This window comes from Coregonus clupeaformis, chromosome 24 (genome assembly GCF_020615455.1).
Source record: "Coregonus clupeaformis isolate EN_2021a chromosome 24, ASM2061545v1, whole genome shotgun sequence".
In the NCBI taxonomy this organism is placed as follows: Eukaryota; Metazoa; Chordata; class Actinopteri; order Salmoniformes; family Salmonidae; genus Coregonus; species Coregonus clupeaformis.
This window is the reverse complement of record NC_059215.1, coordinates 33706293-33727788: the sequence shown is the minus strand read 5'-3', so window position 1 is coordinate 33727788 and position 21496 is coordinate 33706293. Positions and strand designations below refer to the sequence as shown.

At 42.7% G+C, this 21496-nt stretch overlaps 1 protein-coding gene across 3 annotated transcripts in view; it reads right to left on the bottom strand.

The window, feature by feature from the left end:
• Positions 1–1806: 1806 nt before the first annotated feature.
• Positions 1807–21496, bottom strand: part of LOC121556449 (kazrin-like) — a 118316-nt gene continuing 98626 nt past the window's right edge. For all 3 annotated transcript variants that reach the window (XM_045207150.1, XM_045207152.1, XM_045207151.1), the window contains 7 exons: positions 9550–9755; positions 9079–9197; positions 6082–6313; positions 5654–5755; positions 4529–4695; positions 3413–3593; positions 1807–2699 (listed from right to left, as the gene is read on the bottom strand). In XM_045207150.1, the coding sequence (XP_045063085.1) occupies positions 2541–2699; positions 3413–3593; positions 4529–4695; positions 5654–5755; positions 6082–6313; positions 9079–9197; positions 9550–9755 (1166 nt within the window). In that variant the 3' untranslated portion in view covers positions 1807–2540. The remainder of the gene's footprint in view (positions 2700–3412; positions 3594–4528; positions 4696–5653; positions 5756–6081; positions 6314–9078; positions 9198–9549; positions 9756–21496) is intronic.

Sequence of the window (21496 nt, the reverse complement as noted above, 5' to 3'; positions counted from 1 at the left end):
AAAATAACCATGCTCTCACCAAGCTCTAAGAAACATACAGTATGGTTCTCAGAACGTTATGTGCTAGCTGGGTAAACTGTAGACTTTGACTTTACCAATCAACATCCATTTTCTCATGGGAACACAGAGTGTTGGTCTGGCTAAGATGCAAGTAGCCCTGGCCAGACAAACAAACACCCTGCTTCCAACACACATTTTCACTTAGCCAATTTTGACTGTGCAGCTTGGCCATATAGTGGGAACCCAATAACAATGCACTTATTACATACTTCCTTACGTCTGTTTTTCTAAAGAAGTCATGTATAATTAACATAATCTATACCAAACATTGAGGTTGAGTAGGGAGAGTGAATAGACCAGGCTAGACAGACACGCCATAAGATAAACAGCACGCCAACACTTCACTATTACATTTTAGTAGATGCTCTTATCCAGAGTGAGTGCATATATTTTCATATTGGCCCCCCGTGGGCAACGAACCCACAACCCTGGCGTTGCAAGCGCCATGCTCTACCATCTGAGCTACAGGGGATCACCATAATGACAAAAACAGAAGCTGCTCTGTTGATTATGGTGACTTTGTAGTATTGGGGAAGTAATGCAGCATCTGGGTCCCAAGGATTTTTTTCCCCTTCATATGATACCTATTCTGGTTCCTGTTGCTATCCTTCCTGTTCCGGGGGCACCACTCAGACAGAGGGAGGAGAGGAAGGCCACAGCGGAGGAGGGCTGATATTGCTCACTTCTTGGAGCTGGCAATGTCTATCAGAGAAATATGCTCAGCCTCAAAATTGCTTCGAATATTTCCAGTGTATTCCCCTAAAACATTGGGCACCTTCCATATGGTCTTTATTACAGTCACACTGTGCAGATGATCAGATCTAATAATGCTGTGTGTGTAACATCTCAGGAACTGCACTGATAAGATAAAGACGACCTGGAACATAACCATTGTTTTGTACTGCTAACATCCTCTCATACTTATAGCCGACACACCGCAAAGACAAAAAGCTCAAAGTAGTGGGTGTCCACGGTGTGTTAGCGATCACCTGCTGGGTGTCGACAAACAGTGGCTGTTTGTGCTGTTTCAACATGTAGAATTGTCGGGAAATGAACAGAAAATGATGGCCAATATTCTAGTCAGAGGCAAAAGGACAGACATGATCACCGTAGTTTACATGGCAGATGAATGGGTTTGTTCTACACAATGCATTTGCACCCTCCTGAACAGGTCCCTGGACATCCCATAATAATGAACCTATGTTTATTCGGAAAAGGGTGGGTGGTGCCAATGAGGGCTTGGCCCCCTACTGCAGTCAGTCAGTCAGTCAGACATATTCACAGCATGCAGCCGGGCAGAGGTTGATTTAATGCCTCTGTTTGGGCTGCGTCATTATAGTGTAACCACGGAGATGCAGTCATCCTGAATTAGAGGAGGAAGTGACATCATCAAACATGGACAAGGGCCACATTTTCCCCACAGAGCACTATTATGAGGGAGGGTATGAGAGATGACTCATTGATGTACTCTGTGGACCTGTTCTTCAACTGTTACTCCCAGAATGCACACACACACACACACACACACACACACACACACACACACACACACACACACACACACACACACACACACACACACACACACACACACACACACACACACACACACACACTTCCTCTTTAGAATAGGCATCTTTATTGCATTCATTCATTCATTCATTTCATTCTCCCCCAGCCCATTGTTTTCTACTTGTTACTACTCATGTCTGTCATTGAAAATAAATAATTTTAATAACCCATGTGCCATGTTAATGGTTTTATTGAATGTATCAAATGTCACGAGGGAGTGTTTAATTTTAGTTTAGACACAACAGTGTAAATTAACAACTGAAAGACTATCAAACATTCAGTATTTTCTTTGTTAATACAACTTCAAGTTTAAGTTTTCATCTTAGACAATGTCCATAGTCCCAGTTCACAAGGCATCTGAGAGAGTTTCTGTAACACCATGATTGAATTATACATCAAAAAGACATTTGTTATAAATCTCACTTGAATAGTTTTATTTTGTTAGTTTGCTTTGAATCAGGAAAGTACCCTGTACACAAACACATGACCATATTTCCTCATTAGCTCTTCTCATTGCGAAACAGGCCGGTCGTCAATAAGAACTACAAAACACCAACTAATCGCTGAGCCATTTCCTGTTTAAAAAACCTTTGCACATAATGCAAATAGAAAAATAAAAGCCTATTCAGTTTAAGTTTGTTTCCATGGGATAGACGTGTGTCCTCACAAAGGTCAGATTATTCGACAAATACCAGTGAGAGATGTAAAGAGTTGTTCTTAGACTATAAATGAAAAAAATATTCCTTCTCTCTCCAAAATAGTGTATTATGACCAACAAAGGCTCCATCATTCGAAAAATACAGTAAACATCACTCGTCTGGCATCCCACAAAGCACTGGGGTCTTGTGCCGTACTGTAGACACAGCTGTCACCATATTACACATCGATGACATCACATGTCGATGACCTCACACGTTGGTGACCTCAATGCCCGAGTGTTTGTGGATTGGACTCCCCTCTGTCCTGGGCGGAGCTTCGTCACAAGCCTCTCTCGGCAGTGAGCCGTAGCTGCTATGACAACTCAAGTCCCGCCCACTGTGGGCTTTGGGGCTGAACCCTAAAGGAGGCTGGGGGTGGGAGGAGAAGGAAGTCAGGCCCTGTTCAAATACTTTGAAAATGCATCCTTACTTCCTCCCTTTCTTGAAGTCATCACTGAACTGACCTGTTTGGAATGGTGAAAGCTAAATAGTGGAACCTGCTTTCACCTATCCAGTTATGTTAGATCAGTGGTTACTCCAAGGGGAAGGAAACAAACAAGGCTTCAATTAGCTTTCCTATAGAGTAGGCCTATAGCCCAAGGGAGATACGTCTTTACTGTGTAGCCGATATCCTCGCTTCCTCAAGGCTTCAAACTGAGAATATCGGCTACACAGTTATGACGTATCTCCCTTGGGCTATAGGTTTACACTATAGGAAAGCAATTACAAGAGGAACGAAGAGAGACATTCTGGCTTCAAGGCCTTTTTCAACACAAGAAAAACCTGGAAAAAAAACATTGCTACAGGAATGTATTTGATAGTGTCAGTGCACATTGAAGGGATAGTTCAGAGAAATTACATATATAGATATTTGTTCCCTTGCCATGAAAGCTGTCTATGGACAAGGAGCGACTGCAATCCACACTTTGGGTTTGTTAAACTAGCCACGACCAACTAATGCTAATTATTAGCATTGAATTTAGCTGAACTATCCCTTTAATCAACATTCTATTGTTTACATTCAAAAGTGACAGAGTTAACAAAATAGCTAATTTTCGTCCGTAGTCTAGGGGAGTGCCCACCTTGACGGCCCGTCTCCTGAGGGAGCCTTCGTCGTCCGGGTGTGTGTGGCGGCTGGCGGAGCTGGTGGGCCGGCCCAGGGAGGCATGCCGTAAGGGTGTGGGTGGGGAGGCGTGGCGTAGAGGCGTGGGCGGGGTGCTCATTGTCCCCAGCCTATCATGGTCTTGCTGTAGACCTCTTGACCTAGGGTGTCAGTGTCAGGAGGGAGGGGAGGAATGGGTACATTATTGATTGATTAGGTACAGATTATTGATGAGTAGATTCCTTACTGATTATGTAGTTATTTAAGCAGCCGTTCTTAGCCGGAGTGTCTTGCATGTGATGAACCTCTCCATTTTGCACTCTGAATCTGGCCTGACTTGCATCTTTGAAATGGATCGGTGTCCTGCACACGTGATCCCACAAGTCCCCTCTTTAATTAGGTTAAGCAAGGGATGTTGTCTACTCATCCCTATTAGCAATGATAAGCTGTCACATGGTCTCCAGGCCATGTTGTCCACATTGACTCGAGGAGAGATGACATCATCTTCACATGACCTACCTAAGGCCTTCCCTGACAATAAGGCTGCCATTTAATCAACTGCCATTTAAATCTTACAGAGCCTGAGAGGGATGCAGACAGGTGGACTTCCACTCTGTCACTTAACCCAGCTATACTGCAGAGTGGGGATAAACTTAGATAAACAATACATCTTCACCCATACTCTCGCCCTGTCTGTTTCTCTTTTCTTTTCACTTTGATTCTCCCTTAAATTACATCAATTTAATCTGACCACATTTCCCTCATGACTTTGGTCTTAGCTGTATCTGTCCCTCTCTTCCTCTAATTTCTCTCTCCTCTCAAACTCACTTGTTCTCTCTCTCTCTCTCTCTCTCTCTCTCTCTCTCTCTCTCTCTCTCTCTCTCTCTCTCTCTCTCTCTCTCTCTCTCTCTCTCTCTCTCTCTCTCTCTCTCTCTCTCTCTCTCTCTCTCTCTCTCTCTCTCTCTCTCTCTCTCTCTCTCTCTCTCTCTCTCTCTCTCTCTCTCTCTCTCCCTCTCCCTCTCCCTCCCTCCCTCCCTCCCTCCCTCTCCCTCTCCCTCTCCCTCTCCCTCCCTCTCTCCCCCTCTCCCTCCCTCACCTGGCCGAGCTGATGAGGACATTCATCTCCTCGGTGAGGTGGCGGCGAATCATGTGCTTGTTGCCGGGGATACCCAATGCCGTTGCCATGGAGTCTGGGTTGAAGGAGGGGTCTAGCACCATGACAGCACCATGAACTCCACTGTTCTGGAGACTGTCAGCAAACTCCTATACGGGTTGAGGAGGGAGAGGGACACGTTCTTTTTTGAAGAGTTCCTAAATGATTAACATACTTTTTAAAAAATGTTTGTAAATAACAGGGTCGTCATTTTAAATAAGAATTTGTTCTTAATTGACTTGCCTGGTTAAATAAGGTTGAATAAAAATAAAAAAACATTTGTTGTATTCCAGTGGAAGCTTCCAAAGTGAGACAAAAAAAAAATAGCTGCGAGAATGCATGCTTTGGATTAATTTAATCCATTCAAACAATGGAGATTTAAAAAAGCATACTAACCCAAAAAGCATTTTCGCTGTGCACGCATGCAGTGTTGTTCTATCTGCCTACAGTAACCCTCAACATTGAATATTTGATTGAATAGTGGTCTGACTGACAATATTGACTTGGGCTCTTCAGATGAAAACATCTTTGATTTTCATAATCGTTCTGAACAAAATGTAGTCAATATCAATGGAAGGGATATCATAAACAAAAGCTCCTGACTACTATCCATTTATTGAAGCCGTGACTCACTGTGCGGTAACCACAGAGATGACGAGTGGTTCAGAATCGATCACAAAGGTCCTTTCCTTTATCTCTATCCACAGACAGGGATAGTGTCAATAAACCTGCCGCCATTTCCTACACTCCCCCATGCATATAACAACACATAAAAGCTCTCTGTCTATTATCAATAAACACGCTATGATCTATTAGCATGATTTGAATTGGTTTGCAGTATGCACAATTCTGTTTTAATGTATACTTTGCATTGTGTATAGAATGATTCATAACCATTTGTAAGCAAATGTAACCATTTGTAAGCTTTTTTCAGGTTAAATACTGACACCGGTCAGATCTTATCATAAGTGTCAAAGATTGATCAATGAGGACTGAGTGTAAACGTCAGATACCATGTTCTCACAGTACTTGAGTGTGCCAGTGTCATTGGGAGGATAATGACCCCACCTTAAGGTCAATGTCTCGGACCCACTTGACGACACGATGACACGTCCATACCACGGGATCCAGGTTCTGATGCTCACACTGAGCCCGTCTGGCCTGGAGGGCCTGGAGAGGGTTGAGACGCACGCACACGCACGCACACACACGGACACGCACACACACACACACACACACACACACACTTAATTTGACATTCAAATTAACTTTACTTTCAACCACAGATCACAGAAACATCCAAAAGTCGATGAGTACATAACACAATGTGTGTATGTTTGTCCGAGTGAATGTATTGTGGCCAACATGCATACACACATACATATCTGTAACATGTATGTCTGTATGTAAGCTTAGGGCACATTTGAACATGTAATATATTGGTAATGTTTATGTATAGTATATACAGCATGGATTGCTGTTTGCACGACACCTACCTCCTTATCGAAGTGGAGTGTGTGCAGCAGCTCGATGCCCAGCACCAGGCTGGCCTGGTGGGCCTTCTTGGTGACATTGAGGGACCTCTCAAGGTCCCGGCGCGTCAGAGAGTTGAGCATGCGCCCATCCACCAGGTGTGTGTGGAAGGCCTGAGAGTACTGCGGCAGCCCTACGTCGCTCAGCCAGGCCTTGGCCACCCAGTGGTGGTCCATGTCTGCAGCCTTGGACAGCCTGGAGTGAGAGGAGAGAAGAAAAGAGAGAAGAAAAGATGAGAAGAGATGAGAGGAGATGGGAAGGGATGAGAAGAGATGGGAAGGGAAGGGATGAGAAGAGATGGGAAGGGAAGGGATGAGAGGAGATGGGAAGGAATGAGAAGAGATGGGAAGTGATGAGAGGAGATGAGAAGAGATGGGAAGGGATGAGAAGAGATGGGAAGGGATGAGAGGAGATGGGAAGGGATGAGAAGAGATGGGAAGTGATGAGAGGAGATGGGAAGGAATGAGAGGAGATGGGAAGGGATGAGAAGAGATAAAGAGAAGACAGAGGTCAGGTCTGGTAAAGAGATTATCCAAATTTGGCACGGGACGTCATAAATATTTTTTGGGTTGAAAAGTATACTGAACAAAAATAGAAATCGCAACATGCAACATTTTCAAAGATTTTACTGAGTTACAGTTCATATGAAGAAATCAGTCCATTTAAATAAATTCATTAGGCCCTAATCTATGGATTTCACATGACTGGGAAGGGGCGTAGCCATGGGTGAGCCTGGGAGGGCATAGGCCCACCCACTGGGGAGCCAGGCCCACCCACCGGGGAGCCGGGCCCAGCCAATCAGAATGAGTTTTTTTTCTCCCACAAAAGGGCTTTTTTACAGACAGAAATACTCTTCAGTTTCATCAGCTGTCCGAGTGGTTGGTCTCAGACGATCCCGCAGGTGAAGAAGCCGGAAGTGGAGGTCCTGTGCTGGTGTGGTTACACGTGGTCTGCGGTTGTGAGGCCGGATGGACGTACTGCCAAATTCTCTAAAACGACGTTGGAGGCGGCTTATGGTAGAAAATGAACATTCAATTCTCTGGCAACAGCTCTGGTTGATATTCAAATCAAATCAAATTTTATTTGCCACATGCGCCGAATACAACAGTGAAATGTTTACTTACAAGCCCTTAACCAACAATGCAGTTTTTTAAAGAAAAATGTAAAATTAAAAAAGTGTTTAAAAAAACGAACAAAAAAAGCTAATAACTAAACAGCAGCAGTAAAATAAAATAACATTAGGGAGGCTATATACAGGGGGGTACCGGTACAGAGTCAATGTGCGGGGGCACCGGCTAGTCAAGGTAATTGAGGTCATATGTACATGTGGGTAGAGTTAAACGACTATGCATAAATAATTAACAGAGTAGCAGCAGCGTAAAAAGATGGGGTGGGGGGGCAGTGCAAATAGTCCGGGTAGCCATGATTAGCTGTTCAGGGAGGTTGATTAGCTGTTCAGGATATTCCTGCAGTCAGCATGCCAATTGGCCACTCCCTCAATTTGATTTTTTTGTACTTTTACCTCTCCAATTGGTAGTTAACGTCTTGTCCCATTGCTGCAACTCCCCTACGGACTCGGGAGAGGCGAAGGTCGAGAGCCATGCGTCCTCTGAAACACGACCCTGCCAAGCCACACCGCTTCTTGACACGCTGCTCGCTTAACCCGGAAGCTAGCCTCACCAATGTGTCGGAGGAAACACCGTCCAGCTGGCGACCGAAGTCAGATTGCAGGCGCCCAGCCCGCCACAAGGAGTCGCTAGAATGCGATGGGACAAGGAAATCCCGGTTGGCCAAACCTTCCCCTAACCCGGACGACGCTGGGCCAATTGTGCGCCGCCTCATGGGTCTCCCGGTCACGGCCGGCTGTGACACAGCCTGGGATCGAACCCGGGTATGTAGTGACGCCTCAAGCACTGCGATGCAGTGCCTTAGACCGCTGCACCACTCGGGAGGCCCCACTCCCTCAAATCTTGAGACATCTGTGGCATAGTGTTGTGTGACAAAACTTCACATTTTAAAGTGACCTTTTATTGACCCTAGCACAAGGTGCACCTGTGTAATGAGCATGCTGTTTAATCAACTTCTTGATATGCCACACCTGTCAGGTGGATGGATTATCTTGGCAAAGGAGAAATGCTCACTAACAGGGATGTAAACAAATGTGTGCACAACAGTTTAGCAAAATAAGCTTTTTGTGCATTTCTGGAACACTTTACATGTTGCGTTTATATTTTCGTTCAGTATAGTATTCTGGTTGAAGCGACAACAGATTACCAGGTGAGGACATTTGTTTCTGGTCACTAAGGAGACGTCTACAAACTTCAATTTACAATCAGTATACTACCTGACCATGAAAACAATACAAACGTCAGCCTAACGTGATTGCAATCAGTTTTGCTCTCTGGGGTGTAAAGAGTATATCCTCCATGTTGGACCTATATTCCCAGACAGTGGTGTTGGGGTCAGTTCATTCCAATTCCAGTCACTCCAGGGGTTGAATTGAATTCATATGGGGAAATCCATGTCCAATTCAACATACAGGAGCTAGCCTGGAATTGACCCCAACTCTCCTTGAAAGTAATAACATTCTAATTCACATTCTGGTGTTAACTGCGTTGGAACGCTTGGTGGCAACGGCTCGAATTCAAAATCTGTGTTTGCCAAACCCTGTATATCTCTAGCTCTGATTAACATTTAACCTTGTTTACACTAGTGTGCCTGTCACATATGGTGTTATGCAGTTTGTTAGAATAGTGTTATTCATGTTAGACCATCTAACATTAGATGTAGCAAACAGCTACTGTATATTTGTGAAGTAGTAGAGTAAACCTTCAACTGCTGATCCAGGGTCAAAAATTATTTTACCCTCCCAATGTTTAAGGTTAGGATTTGGGGTTGGGTAATCTGATGCTAGAGCTGTTTTTTGTGTGAGAGGGAGTATGAGGAGCTGAGCATCTCACCCCCTGCCGCTCTCGGCGTCCCTGTAGTCCTCGATGGCCAGCCGGAGCTTCCTGCGGTGCATAGAGCTGGTTACCCCTAACCCCAGCTCCAGGTCCTCATCTGACAGGCCTAGCAGCACCTGCAAAGGGGCCAAAGGTCAAACCACATTCTATTGGACCTGTAGTGGATTTCCAGATTGTGATTTCACAAGTACCTTTGATTTACGCAGCAGCATGTACCGTATGGGTGGAGTTCCCTTGACGTGACCTATTCAGTTTTGAGAGCAAACCTGGCTGAGAAGTCTCCAGGCTCCAGCGCACGCAACCAATCAGTCAATTTCTGTATCAAATGTCAACTCCCTCCACCGTCAGGACATGCTGATGTGAAAATCAAATGAATCCACCTCTGAAAGAGATATCCGGAAAGCCACATGGGTTTGATTGAATACTGGCCTAAGTCTTCCTACAGTTTGACGTCATCTCGGGTCATACCTTTCCACTCTTCACATTCTCTGAGCAGGCGCGAATATACATGGGCATCGCCATGACGACCTCCAGCCAGGCCTGCACGGTGCCCGCCCTCCACAGCGACATGGGCATGCCACGGGCAAGCTCCACCTGCTGGAGGCGGTCCAGCTGATCCTCCCCGTCCGAAAGGCTGAGACTGAGGCGAGTGGGGCTTGAGAGACTGTCTGAGTCTGGATAGGTGGGCGAGGGGGAGTGGGAGGAGAAATATGAGCAGGGTGATTTTGGAAGGTGAGAGAGTGGTAGTAGGGGGGCAGTGGGTTTTCTATAAGAACAGACAAGGATCATAGTAACCAAAAGGAGACTGAGAGCCCTTGCTCTACTGTTTGGCTGCAGTTTATGAGACAGAACTTTGGAATGATATAACACACTTTGGCTACTTGACAGCTCTTGTGCATAGCCCAAGCCAATAGCTTGCCAAGGCTCAAAACAGTTTGTAAACAAACTATTTGCAGTTTCAAACAAATGTATGAAGTATTTACAAAGTCCATGCAAATAGTAGCTGTTAAACACTGTTTGGCCATTACGTTAAAGCTGTTAAACACCACTTGGCCATTATGCCTCATCTGTCAATATTAGCCAGCAAGACCAGCTCCTTGACAACAGAGAGGAGCAAACCTGCAGCGTAATAACAATATAGTATTGTACTTTGTAGGAGTGCAGTCTCCCTCAGAAGCATTATCCTCTTTGCCTTGTTAGTGAATACGCCAGCAGGTGGCGGTCTAAGGCTTCTTTGGCATGAACTTCTACTGTATAAACGAATGGTATCGTCCCTCAGTGCAAAAAGGTATTATCGTTAAAAGATGTACAACATACAGTGGGGAAAAAAAGTATTTAGTCAGCCACCAATTGTGCAAGTTCTCCCACTTAAAAAGATGAGAGAGGCCTGTAATTTTCATCATAGGTACACGTCAACTATGACAGACAAATTGAGAGAAAAAAAATGCAGAAAATCACATTGTAGGATTTTTAATGAATTTATTTGCAAATTATGGTGGAAAATAAGTATTTGGTCACCTACAAACAAGCAAGATTTCTGGCTCTCACAGACCTGTAACTTCTTCATTAAGAGGCTCCTCTGTCCTCCACTCGTTACCTGTATTACAGTTTTTCTCCATTGGTTTGGCTCATTTCTTGAAACAGAAATTACATTCTCAAAACTCTAAGATCATTTGGCAAAACAGTCTTACAGTTCAGCACAACACTATAGCTCACTTGCAAAAGCTCATATCTCTCCTAAAACTGTTCACTCATGCTTCAAAACTAAATTCCTTTCCCATATAAGGAGTCAGTGCCACGAAAATGGCAAAGATCCTTCTCAATTGCTTTGGCTCATTTCTTGAAACAGACCGGACGTTCTCAACACTCTTGGTGCTTTAGCCAAAATAACGTGGATGGTTCGGCACAACACCATGGTTCACCTGCAAAAGCTCATACCTCTCCCAAAACAGTTCACGCATGTGTCAAAACTAAATTTCCTTCTCATTTAAACAGTCAGTGCCCCCAAAATGCTTCGTCCCTTTGGCATTGTGTAAGCACTGCAAGTCAAAATGTTTAGATGTTTTGTCACTATGGCAGAGGACCATTGAAATATCCCTCATGTCCACCTTTCAGTCTTAGCCCAGTCCTTCATTGACAATGGTTACTGTACTGTTTTTTGTCTAGCTAACAGAATACAATTGTGTATAAAACTGAAAAAAATAAATAGGATTTTAGGGTAAGAGTAGCCTCCAAGGTTTGACATCACACATTGCACTCATACTGCCAAGGAAATTGTAACCATTATCATTCACACACATAAAGTAACTTCCATACATCAGAGTAAAAGAAAATATATACAGCATAATATACTGTAATATAAACACACAAACAAAAAACAATGAAAATTATATGCAGCCTACAGTGCTGTAAATAAAGCTGGAGTTTCACAACTAACAGTTCTTCACTGGTCGCTGTCCTCACCCTCCTGGCCATCCACACGCTGCTGTCTGTCTGGCCACAGATTCTCGTCCACATCACAGCGTATATTCTCCCTTGCGATGCAACGAGGGAAGAAACGGGCGTGCATGTCGCAACCATCCCCTACACTGATCTCCTGTAATATCCTCACACGCAGCGTCCATTGCATGGAGCAGGGACCTCTGATCTTGAGCCCGATGCTCATACACTCTCCACCTCCAAGCGGAGAAATACTCCTCAATAGGATTGAGGAAAGGAGAGTAAGGTGGTAGGAACACCATGACCATCCTTGGATGAGTAGTGAACCAGGCCCTGATGAGCGGGCCACGGTGGAAATTCACATTGTCCCATACAATGACATATTGTGGTAGGTGAGGCCCTACGAGACCGCTCTCATTTTCAGGGATCAAATCAACATGAAGGCGGTCCAAGAAGATGAGGAGCTTCTGTGTATTGTATGGGCCAAGACTGGGGATGTGAGTGGCCACACCATTCTCCGATATGGCAGCACACATAGTTATATTGCCCCCTCGCTGGCCTGGGACATCCACCATGGCCCGGTGGCCAATAATATTACGGCCACGTCTTCGGCCCTTGGCCAGGTTGAAGCCAGCTTCATCCACAAACACGAGGATGTGATGGGTCTCGTTTCCTTCCAATGCCATTATTCTCTACAATAGCGTAAAAAAAGAAAACATCAAATCAGTCATACAGAAGAGTCATACACTACAGTTACAGACAATTACATAGGAATGTTCTATGTTCTCCACAAGTTCAATATACTACTGGCCACTACTCCAGTGGTTCCAAACCTGGGGTACATGTACCCCTATGCAGAGGTACTACAGGGGGTATTTGACAGAAAGGGGGAGGGGGGAAATCATCAATGACTAGACTTACTGAAATGTTACAGTAAAACCCACAGTATTAGATAGATTTACATGGGAGGCACTAATTGCAGCTCTTTGACCCCTTTTCTTATTGTATGTTATATTCTTCAAAATAAGGATTATAATGATAATTGCATCATACAGTAAGCTGCAGTTTTTAGGCGAAATGTTGAAGTCAGATAAATCAAATACTTCCATACCTGGATTACCTGGATACACAAATCAGGTAAAGTGGGTACTGAAGCCAAAAAAGTTTGGGAACCACTGCTTAATTGTAAAAATGTTATAATGATGGACAACCAGTAACTGACTTACATGTACATACTGGTACCGCAGCTCTTTCACTCTATCAGAGTTCCTCTCAAATGGTACCCTGTAAATTTGCTTCATTGTCATCTGATGCTTCTTCAATATCCGGTCTATTGTGGAGATGCTTATAGAGTTGACATTTTGGAATATGGCATTGTCTTGTAGGATTGCAGCGCGGATCTGTCTCAATGTGATGGCATTATTTGCCATCACCATGTTACAGATCTCTTGTTCTTGTTGTTCATTGAGAAGTTTTCCTCTGCCACCTGTGCAAGGTTGTCGTCCAATCCTAGATATAGAAGTCAAAGGACAACACTCCATTCGTAATGTATACCTTATGTATTCCTTACAGAATGAGTTACCTATGTAATTGTATTGTTGTTTTACTTACAGTAACTTTACCACAATTCTAATGCATCACTGCACAGTGACTGGAATACTACTGTAAACTGTATCATCAATACTGTAGAAAATAAACTATTCCATAGTTTATTTTCTCCAATGTTTTTCTTGTCATTTTTAGTATCATAACATCCCATTGAGGTAAGATATTACTGTAGGCCTATCACACACACACACTAAATGAATAGGTAAATATGTAAATAAATATATTTCTTGCTCTATGCACAGTGTCCTGTCCTATACAACATATAATTCCATCATTAACTGACTACATACCTGTTTTCCCTGCGAAAGGTTTGGATGATGGAGGAGACTGTTGAGCGAGGCACATTAGGCTGCACTCGGCGACCTGCCTCCGCCATTGTGAGGCCATGGTTGATGACATGGTCTATAATTGTGGCCCGAATTTCATCCGGGACAGCATGGTGTCTTCGTGCTCCTCGGCCTCTTCCCCTATTCCACCACCACGCACCCTTACTCCTCCTCCTCCTCTTCTTCTTCTTCCTCTTCCTCGAGCAGGCAGTTGCCCTTGTTCATTTACTTGGCCAGGTGCCTCCATGTTCAGAAATTGTACTGGTCCTGCATGGTCAAGCTCTTTACATACATGTTTGGCAGCATTCACAGTCATGGACAGCACCTGTCAGGTAACTAAACATACTGTTTGATTGGTCATCTGAGATGTGTGAAACTCCTCCTTCGTTAGTCAAGTTCTAGTTTCACCTGACTGTCAATTGCTGTAATAAATTTATCAAATGTTCCAAGGGATTCATATATGGTATTCATGGTATTATGTTCTTGACTAATTTTGACAATTGAACAGACTATTGTGCATGTGATGACTTATACAATGAAATGACGCTGATACGTTTTGGAGCGAACAACCATTAGACTGAGAATCAACAATCAGTTTAGATCAACAAGATCTATTCACTTGGAAATTGTGCTAAATGTAGGCTACCTGTACTTAATCATTTGCAAAGATGTACTGAGACATTGAGACATGTACTTAGACATTTGCAATTTGATGAAATGAATGAGAAATTCAATTCTGTTGTGAACAATTGCCAAGTGGTTTGGAGGTTTGTCCATGTAGTTTTGAGAATGTAATTTCTGTTTCAAGAAATGAGCCAAACCAATGGAGAAAAACTGTAATGGCACCTGTTTGAACTTGTTATCAGTATAAAATACAACTGTCCACAACCTCAAACAGTCACACTCCAAACTCCACTATGGCCAAGACCAAAGAGCTGTCAAAGGACACCAGAAACAAAATTGTAGACATGCACCAGGCTGGGAAGACTGAATCTGCAATAGGTAAGTAGCTTGGTTTGAAGAAATCAACTGTGGGAGCAATTATTAAGAAATGGAAGACATACAAGACCACTGATAATCTCCCTCGATCTGGGGCTCCACGCAAGATCTCACCCCGTGGGGTCAAAATGATCACAAGAACGGTGAGCAAAAATCCCAGAACCACACGGGGGGACCTAGTGAATGACCTGCAGAGAGCTGGGACCAAAGTAACAAAGCCTACCATCAGTAACACACTACGCCGCCAGGGACTCAAATCCTGCAGTGCCAGACGTGTCCCCCTGCTTCAGCCAGTACATGTCCAGGCCCGTCTGAAGTTTGCTAGAGTGCATTTGGATGATCCAGAAGAGGATTGGGAGAATGTCATATGGTCAGATGAAACCAAAATATAACTTTTTGGTAAAAACTCAACTCGTCGTGTTTGGAGGACAAAGAATGCTGAGTTGCATCCAAAGAACACCATACCTACTGTGAAGCATGGGGGTGGAAACATCATGGTTTGTGGCTGTTTTTCTGCAAAGGGACCAGGACGACTGATCCGTGTAAAGGAAAGAATGAATGGGGCCATGTATCGTGAGATTTTGAGTGAAAACCTCCTTCCATCAGCAAGGGCATTGAAGATGAAACGTGGCTGGGTCTTTCAGCATGACAATGATCCCAAACACACCGCCCGGGCAACGAAGGAGTGGCTTCGTAAGAAGCATTTCAAGGTCCTGGAGTGGCCTAGCCAGTTTCCAGATCTCAACCCCATAGAAAATCTTTGGAGGGAGTTGAAAGTCCGTGTTGCCCAGCGACGGCCCCAAAACATCATTGCTCTAGAGGAGATCTGCATGGAGGAATGGGCCAAAATACCAGCAACAGTGTGTGAAAACCTTGTGAAGACTTACAGAAAACGTTTGACCTGTGTCATTGCCAACAAAGGGTATATAACAAAGTATTGAGAAACTTTTGTTATTGACCAAATACTTATTTTCCACCATAATTTGCAAATAAATTCATTAAAAATCCTACAATGTGATTTTCTGGATTTTTTTATTTTATTTTGTCTGTCATAGTTGACGTGTACCTGTGATGAAAATTACAGGCCTCTCTCATCTTTTTAAGTGGGAGAACTTGCAGAATTGGTGGCTGACTAAATACTTTTTTCCCCCACTGTATTAGGTCATTTATTCAGTAGCAATAATCACATAACTCATCAGAAATACCAGGGTTATGTAGTCCTTATAATTGAAATAAGAATTACATGCATGATTATCATTTCAAGGTTTTTGTCATTCAGGCTTATACTGTAGCAGATGATCAACTATTATCTCTTTCCTATCAGATTCATATAGCTTTTTTCAATCACCCACCCAACGACAATGCCGTAAGCTGTCTTCAGTCCTGCTAGAAAATTGCTGGCATTTCTTTTTCTGGCACCAAATGAATAATGACTTATAATTACATTATGGATAAGAGCCTAGTCATATCCCAAGGTAAGGACACAGAAGAATGGAGGAATTGTCCTGCTAGCTTCTTGAAAGGGCCTCCACTCTCAATGGCTGCTTTGTGTTTACACTTGGTTGCATAATAAAGATGCTAAAAACATTGAAACACAACCAAACTGCTAATAGGTCAGTAAAAGTTCAAGATTGACATTGCCACTGTCTAGCAGACACTTTCTGTATCCCCTCCGCGATAGCATGTACTGTTGCTCAAACAACCTAATAATTGGCTGCGAGCTAGAGTAACGCACAAATTTGAGCAGACTTTCTGTTTAGGTGCGTGTTTATAATACCCTATACAGTGGTATGAAAAAGTGTTTGCCCCCTTCCTGATTTCTTATTTGTTTGCATGTTTGTCACACTTAAATGTTTCAGATCATCAAACAAATTTAAATATGAGTCAAAGATAACACAAGTAAACACAAAATGCAGTTTTGAAATGAAGGTTGTTATTATTAAGGGAAAACTAAATCCAAACCCACATGGCCCTGTGTGAAAAAGTGATTTCCCCCTACAACCTAATAACTGGTTGGGCCACCCTTAGCAGCAACAACTGCAGTCAGGCGTTTGCGATGATTTGCAATGAGTCTTTTACAGCGCTGTGGAGGAATTTTGGCCCACTCATCTTTGCAGAATTGTTGTAATTCAGCCACATTGGAGGGTTTTCGAGCATGAACTGCATTTTTAAAGGTCATGCCACAGCATCTCAATATGATTCAGGTCAGGACTTTGACTAGGCCACTCCAAAGTCTTCATTTAGTTTTTCTTCAGCCATTCAGAGGTGGACTTGCTGGTGTGTTTTGGATCATTGTCCTGCTGCAGAACCCAAGTTCGCTTCAGCTTGAGGTAACGAACAGATGGCCGGACATTCTCCTTCAGGATTTTTTTGGTAGACAGCAGAATTCATGGTTCCATTTATCACAGCAAGTCTTCCAGGTCCTGAAGCAGCAAAACAGGCCCAGACCATCACACTACCACCACCATATTTTACTGTTGGTATGATGTTCTTTTTCTGAAATGCGGTGTTACTTTTACGCCAGATGTAATGGGACACACACCTTCCAAAAAGTTCAACTTTTGTCTCGTCAGTCCACAGAGTATTTTCCCAAAGGTCTTGGGGATCATCAAGATCTTTTCTGGCAAAAATGAGACGAGCCTTAATGTTCTTTTTGCTCAGCAGTGGTTTTCGTCTTGGAACTCTGCCATGCAGGCCATTTTTGCCCAGTCTCTTTCTTATGGTGGAGTCATGAACACTGACCTTAACTGAGGCAAGTGAGGCCTGCAGCTCTTTGGATGTTGTTGTGGGGTCTTTTGTGACCTCTTGGATGAGTCGTCGCTGCGCTCTTGGGGTACTTTTCGTCGGCCGGCCACTCCTGGGAAGGTTCACCACTGTTCCATGTTTTCGCCATTTGTGGATAATGGCTCTCACTGTGGTTCGCTGGAGTCCCAAAGCTTTAGAAATGGCTTTATAACCTTTTCCAGACTGATGGATCTCAAATACTTTCTTTCTCATTTGTTCCTGAATTTCTTTGGATCTCGGCATGATGTCTAGCATTTGAGGATCTTTTGGTCTACTTCACTTCGTCAGGCAGGTCCTATTTAAGTGATTCCTTGATTGAGAACAGGTGTGGCAGTAATCAGGCCTGGGTGTGGCTAGAGGAATTGAACCACAGTTGAGTTGTGTTATAACAGGGGGGGCAAACACTTTTTAACACAGGGCCATGTAGGTTTGGATATTGTTTTCCCTTAATAATAACAACCTTCATTTCAAAACTGCATTTTGTGTTTACTTGTGTTATCTTTGACAAATATTTAAATTTGTTTGATGATCTGAAACATTTAAGTGTGACAAACATGCAAACAAATAACAAATCAGGAAGGGGGCAAACACTTTTTCACACCACTGTATATAACCTTTTCACACAACTGAGCTAAACCAAGCCATGCCAAACTGAGCTTTACTGCACTTGTCTGGTTACACAGACTATAGTTGCTGGAAAGGGCAATGTGAAAACAAAATATCAGAGCCAGCACTGAATGGTTCGGGTCGGCACGATGGTGTGAAAATATTATTTAAGTGGAGCAGTTGTGTGAGGTACCTCTGGGACCCTCCCACACAGTCCAGATGGCTGCTTCAGTTTAACCAACATGGGAGGGAGCCAAGAAGGGCACCACAAATTCAAAACAACCAGCCTCCACTGTCCAACAGCCATTTGAAGAGCGACCCGTTGCCATGGAGGCGGGCCAGTCTGTCTGCGTTGGGAGCAGTTTGTGCGTGACACTGTGAAAATGTTTCATCACACCCTGCTCAACACTCACTCAGTGTTTTGAAACATTAATACCAAAGGTGATGCACCTGGATTTATGTATTGATGTGATATGCTGTACTATAAACAGATTAATAACAGTCATTGTCCTCAAAAAATGTAAACAAGAGTCTCACTTGTGAAAGTGTCTACAAGTGTCTACAACCCCTATTAATGAATATGAAAGCTAAGGGCTACTTATAAAACAGATTCTATTATCCCGTATTGACCCTCCATGGAGATATGCGGTACTTCCGACTTTTGTGATAAAGCTTATCAAATTAACGGAGACATTGGAGACAATCCCACTGGGCACAAGCTGGTTGAATCAACGTTGTTTCAAAATAATTTGTCAACGTATTGTGATGTGGAAGCTACGTGGAAAAAAGTCTTCAACATATACTGTTGTTTTGAGGGTCAAATTTTAACCACAGGATTATGTCATCATGGTAATCACATTTCATCATAGACACATTTTATATAAAATATGTTGAATTTGTACATTTAAAACAACGTCAGATCTTCAACGTTATATCCACTATCAGAAAAATAACAGTAGGCTGGGAAGCACTTCCTACTGGAGAATTTATTTCTCTACAGCTACCCTTTGGTTTCCCATCCAAGCCCAACCCTGCTTAGCTATTATGTTTGTCACTGACTATTACCAATGTGCTATCATGAGAATGATTGCTGAGAGATCTCAAAGACATTCCAAAGGGTAGGTTTAACAGAGCAAATGAAATGTAACCATACTTTAACACTCATATATCATCAAAGATGCTATTTAGGCCTTAAAAGCTATTGTGTCAATTTAACCCAGAATTCAACTATAAATAGACAATATAACAGGCCTAGGGTTTCAAGCTCTGGTTGATTTCAAATGGAATGATATTTAGTCACGTTGAATTGTGTTTGGTTTTCAACGCAATATCTTCTGCTTGGATAGTTCCATCTGTGCCACCTGACTTAGTCTGGCTTTAATTCCAGTTTGTCTACAAATTCATAATTGATATGTTGGATTCACGTCTCCATCTCAACCAAAAAACTAAGTTAATGAATAGGACTAAATCAAATCAAACTTTCTTTAAAGTGCATATAAAGTTTGATTTGATTGGATTTAGTCCTATTTAGTCATGGAATAAAAACCAGACTAAGTTAGTGGCACAGATGGATCTATCCAAGCTTTAGGTAAATCTCCTTCAAATGTTGATATTTGGTTGCGTTGACAACAAACACAATTCAATATCACTTTTGAAATACAATAAATAGCCTATTAACTTGTCGACAAGTTTGATATACAAATAATGTTGGTTTCACATCTCCAACTCAACCAAAAATAAAAGTTAAAGAATGGGATTAAATCCAATCAAATCCAGCTCCGGTTATTATTTTGAAATGTGCATAAAAAACCCTCCATGTAGGCTATATGCCCATCATGGAACGCAAGATGAGATGATCCGGTGACACTCCTTTTTAGAAACATTTAAGTTATTTTCCTGTAACAATTGCTTGTTTTCCGTTTAGTTTGATAAAAAAACAAGCTCTTATAGGCTACCTTACCCTCTTAGAAAAAATGGTTATTTGGGGTTATATATAGAACCTTTTGGTACTTTGGACAAGATTAAAGAACCCTTTACTAAAAAAATGTTTTGTACACTATAGATAGTGTACAAAACATTAAAAACACCTTCCTAAAATTTAGTTGCACCCCCTTTTGCCCTCATAACAGCCTCAATTCGTCAGGGCATGGACTCTACAAGGTGTCGAAAGCGTTCCACAGGGATGTTGGCCCATGTTGACTCAAATGCTACCCAGAGTTGTGTTAAATTGGCTGGATGTCCTTTGGGTGGGGGACCATTCTTGATACACACGGGAAACTGTTCAGCGTGAAAAACCCAGAAGCGTTGCAGCTCTTGACACACTCAAACCGGTGCACCTGGCACCTACTACCATACCCCGTTCAAAGGCACTTAAATATTTTGTCTTACCCATTCACCCTCTGAATGGCACACATACACAAGCCATGTCTCACTTGTCTCAAGGCTTAAACATCCTTTTTTAAACCTGTCTCCTCCCCTTCATCTACACCAATTGAAGTAGATTAAACAAGTGACATCAATAAGGATGGACACTGCATTCACCTGATCAGTCTATGTTGTGTAAAGAGCAGGTGTTCTTATACACTCAGTGTATATACCCCGTGAAGGCAAAGAACCTTGAGGGTTCTATCCCTACCCCAGCATGTAATGGGGATTTTAGAAATCAACAGCTAACAAAAGCTAACCCAGTCACATCAAACTCTGAAATGACAGCTAAGATTCCCTTTTAATTTGTTTTAGCTGTTTTCCATTAATGATGCTGCTGCATGATTTCGCCTGATCAGAAAAATGGCTAGCTAACGTCTGACACCGCTAGCTCTCTATGGCAAGGGGAAGATCAATTCATATTTTGCAAAATAGTTGCCGAGGTCTGAGTGGCAAACAGCAAGGTTCATCCAAACCTGTGCTGTTGCAAACGTAATGCTAGCAGAAGTAAGAGGAAATAACGTGTTTAATAAAAGCATACACTCTTAGATAAAAAAGGGGTTCTATATAGAACCTTTTGGTCAATAAAAAATTTAACTGCCATTCCGATTAAAAAACCAACTGCCAATCCATACCAGCAGGACAACGCAAGAGGACGGGGGTTGAACCAACTTGCAAGTAGTCTACCAATAAGCACGTTATTTTCCAATGTATTAAGGTAAGCAAAGTTGATTGTTTAATTCAAATATATGAAGCCAAAGTCATATGATAAACTATAGGCTGGATAAATAAAGTTAACGGTTTATTCGAAATTTTAGCGCGTTTGTAAGCTAGCTAGCTAGCTAACTTAGATAACGTTAGCTAAACAGAAAAGACCCAGCCTGACATTGGCAATTCGTTAATTGTTAATTTTATTTCAGTGTAGAGTAAATTGAGGGGACTAGCATATGTTTCATGAAGCCATTAGAAGACTGTTTTCTGACTGAGAGGAGGTTTGTATAAATTATCATCACATTACTTTTAACACACTATCTATGTTTTGCTCAGTCTGGCAGTAACCCAGAACTATCAGAGGCAGAATATCTATTTGTCGGCTGCTGCTGACAACAACTGTATGTAAGTTGTTCTTCTATGTCATAATAATTATGTTTTCATCAATAGCGGAGCGTGGGTAAAATCACTGGGGAAGCCAAGCCAGAAAAAAAAGCCATATTACAACATATGTGTTG